At 40.6% G+C, this 3434-nt stretch overlaps 1 protein-coding gene across 1 annotated transcript in view; it reads right to left on the reverse strand.

Annotated features, from left to right (window-relative positions):
- Positions 1-13: 13 nt before the first annotated feature.
- LOC106879807 (uncharacterized protein DDB_G0283357) overlaps positions 14-3434 on the reverse strand; it is a 9084-nt gene continuing 5663 nt past the window's right edge. Inside the window, exon 2 of the mRNA XM_014929515.2 lies at positions 14-3318. Coding sequence (XP_014785001.1) covers positions 130-3144 — 3015 coding nt within the window. The 5' untranslated portion in view covers positions 3145-3318 and the 3' untranslated portion in view covers positions 14-129. The remainder of the gene's footprint in view (positions 3319-3434) is intronic.

Consider the following 3434-nt stretch of genomic DNA (forward strand, 5'->3'; position numbering starts at 1 on the left):
ATATAGGTGTGAATTTATGTACATATGTATATTTGTATGGATATGTATGTATATATATTTATATGTATAGAATGACGACTGTCTGTATAATGTCTTCATCAGATGAAGTGAAGTTCTTTTAGGTTTGGTCTAAAGTGGCTGACCACTTCTCCGTAAAAAATCTGAGCCAAGTGACCAGTTTTTAGTGTCCAGTGAAAGTGGAAACCTAAATGGATACGATGCACCGTTGGTCAAAGCTGGGGAGGTGGAAGCAGATGCTGCTGCGGCTGCTGCTGCTGTTGCCGCTGCTGCTGCACTGGTGGAATACTGGAACAAAAGTGGCGTTATGTTTCCAAAGGCATTCTGAGGTTGGAAATTAAAACTTGGCTGTAAGGGAGCATGGCATGCTCGTAGAGCAAATATGCGTTCCATATGTGACGACATGGCTGAATTACTTGTCACGTTGGCCGAGCTCGAATGAAACGGCAAATGTACAGAGGGTGCCATGGAGAAAGCAGACGCAAATTCAAAAGACGGCACTCGGCACCGGTTATTGTTTAGTTCAGTGGTCAGCCGCGAAGAGAAACTTATAGGTTTAGATAAAGCTAGATCAACAATTTTGGGTGGTGGACTTGGGATTTTGTCAAAGATATCTGTCTTGTTATCTTTTATATCGACGGTCATCTCTCCGTTTGTCTCCTGGTCACTTCCGTCCAGCTGTTTGACATTATTCTTTCTGTTAGCATAATTTGTCTTGGACATCTGTGCACTCTCTGCGGCACTTGAAGATTTCACCTGGTTGCAAGACTTACTTCTGTCAGAATCGACGTGATAATGCATGTGCAATTCATAGCATCGCGAGCTGATACAATGAATCTTTTCACAGCATCCACATGCTTTTCTTTTATTTTTGCCATCACATTCTTTTTTGTTATCATTGACGTCACTCGCAGTGATATCAACACCATCGCTATCATGGTTTCTGTTGCAATTTAAAATACTACGATGATCGTTATTAAACATTGCTTCATATTGTTTCTGTTCAATGTCTCTTTTATGTCTTGGTCCCGCCAAAGATGTTCTTTGTAGATTCACAGACTCATCACCATTTCCCTGTCTCATGTGTTCTTCGGATATATCACCTTGACACCAGCAACGACTGTTACAGGTGTCATCTTTCGTAATCCTACTGTCTGTTTTATCCATGGAATCCAAGAAAGGAACTGATATCGGATCAGAGAAACTTTTAGAATTTATTTCCTCCGTATTTTGACCAATAATACTATCAATACTAAATGTTTTCAAAGTCCTCCTTTTCGAAATATTTCGCCCATTCGTTCTAATTTCCTTTGAGCAGAAATATCCCATAGATGCCTGAAATGTAGAACCTCTTACTTCACCATTTTCTGAATCGTTGTCTGCACTGGTCGGGCAGATAGGTAAGGCACCATCGACATTAATTCCGTTCAAGTTATTACTCATACTACAATGCTCAGGATACGCTTTATTTTGTAAATTAATCCTATCGTCACTTTCTTCTTCAGCGTCCATTTTCTCATTAGAATAACTATCTTCGTTTATATTATTGTTTCTTTCATTGTTTCTCCTATTTTTTATTTGTTGTTGTTGCTGTTGTTGATCTGGTTGCTGTCGTTGTTCGTGTAATTGCTGTTGCTCAGAGGAAGTATTGGTTGGCGTGAGGTTATTAGAATTTTCAAAGCAATTTCCACCTTCCATCGATTTCTGCAGCAGTCGATGATGGTTAGTTGTCTGAAAAGAATGCCTTGCATGAGGTGTCACGTGACTCGAGTGACACTCATCAGCTCTATCACTTAGTGGCGGCGGTTGGCTGTTTGTGAGTCTGCATTGAATACCCGGAGAATCAGGTGCAGGTGTCGATATCTGAGATGTTTCTACTGCTTCTATGCTTGGCGAAGTGGACGTTGGTATTTCCTGCTGGGATGTCCGAAGATTATTGGACAACTTAGACATCGTCTGCTCCGTTGAATTATTTTCCATTTTGGTTGATTGCATCTCTTCTTGTTTTAGGTGAATCTTCTCTTTTCTATCTTTCTCTTCACGGCGTCGGTGATGTGTTTGGTGTAGACGTTGCTGTTGTAGATAACGATTAAAATTCGACGTTGAGGAAGCCCACTGGTCAGGGGAATTTGTTGGACTAATTGGAGAAGGCGAACTGATATGTGAGCATGGCGAAGAGGATGGAGATGGTGACATAGAAGAATAAGCTAATGAGTTTGAGGAGGACAACGATGTTGTATCAATCGAAACCGGCTTCATGGGATTAAATAAATGATTTTTATGAACAGACGATGCAGACGACATTCTGAGTTTATCGGATATTGCTTCACAACCAACAAAATCACAACCACCTTCGTTACTATTCTCGTTACAACCAACATCAGAGGCTGAATTTAGCTTAGATATAGGCTCTGAACATTGGAGTCTGTTTTCTAAGGAACAACAGACAGAAGAAGATGGTTGCGACGAATGAGATGAGGGTAATGATGAAGATCTTAACAGCAACAATGGTACATCTGTTTGCAATGAAGAATCACTTTGAGGTGTTTGAGATTTATTTTGCTGATGCTGGTGTTGTTGTTGTGGAGAAGTGTGTTGCTGGGGGTTCTGTTGGTTCGGGGGATGTTTTACACACGATTTTACCCGCCGTTTTCTTCGCCTGTAATTACCATTCTCAAACATTTCTTCACAGTTTAGATCCAGGGTCCAGTAGCTACCTTTCCCAGGTTTTCCCTTTTCCCGTGCTACTTTGACAAAGCAATCGTTTAAACTCAGGTTGTGACGGATCGAATTCTGCCAACCCTGCTTGTTGTCATGGTAGTACGGGAAACGTTCCATAATAAATTGGTAAATTCCATTCAGCGTAATCTTTCGATCGGGTGCATTTTTGATCGCCATTGCTATAAGGGCAATGTAAGAATAAGGCGGCTTCTGGTGATGTTCTCGTTTTTCTGGATCAGTCAGCACACCAAACGAAAACCCAGGATTGCCGAAACCGGCCGACGGTTGATAACATAGAGCAGGAAGGTAACTTCGTGGATCATCGAGATATTGTCCATATAATGAAGACAACGTTGAACAAAGGGGGAGGGAGTCCCCTAGAAATATTCCGCTTGATAGCGGCATCGTTTATGAATGGGACACAATGTTTTGTTTATTTCTTGTCCATTTATGAGTTATTGTTGTAGCAATTAATGACAGTTATTAGCAATTACTTTATAATATTCCATTCGAGTTTCTTTGTGCATAAAATTTTCCTGAGTTCGATTTTGTTTCCGAAGTAGGGAACAGCATTTAGACCTAGGAAAAACAATGGAAAAAATACCAGAACGTATTCATATAATATTTACAAAGGAAATACATGGTTGTATTTACACACACACACACACACACACACACACACACACACACACACA

This window comes from Octopus bimaculoides, chromosome 20 (assembly GCF_001194135.2).
Source record: "Octopus bimaculoides isolate UCB-OBI-ISO-001 chromosome 20, ASM119413v2, whole genome shotgun sequence".
NCBI lineage: Eukaryota > Metazoa > Mollusca > Cephalopoda > Octopoda > Octopodidae > Octopus > Octopus bimaculoides.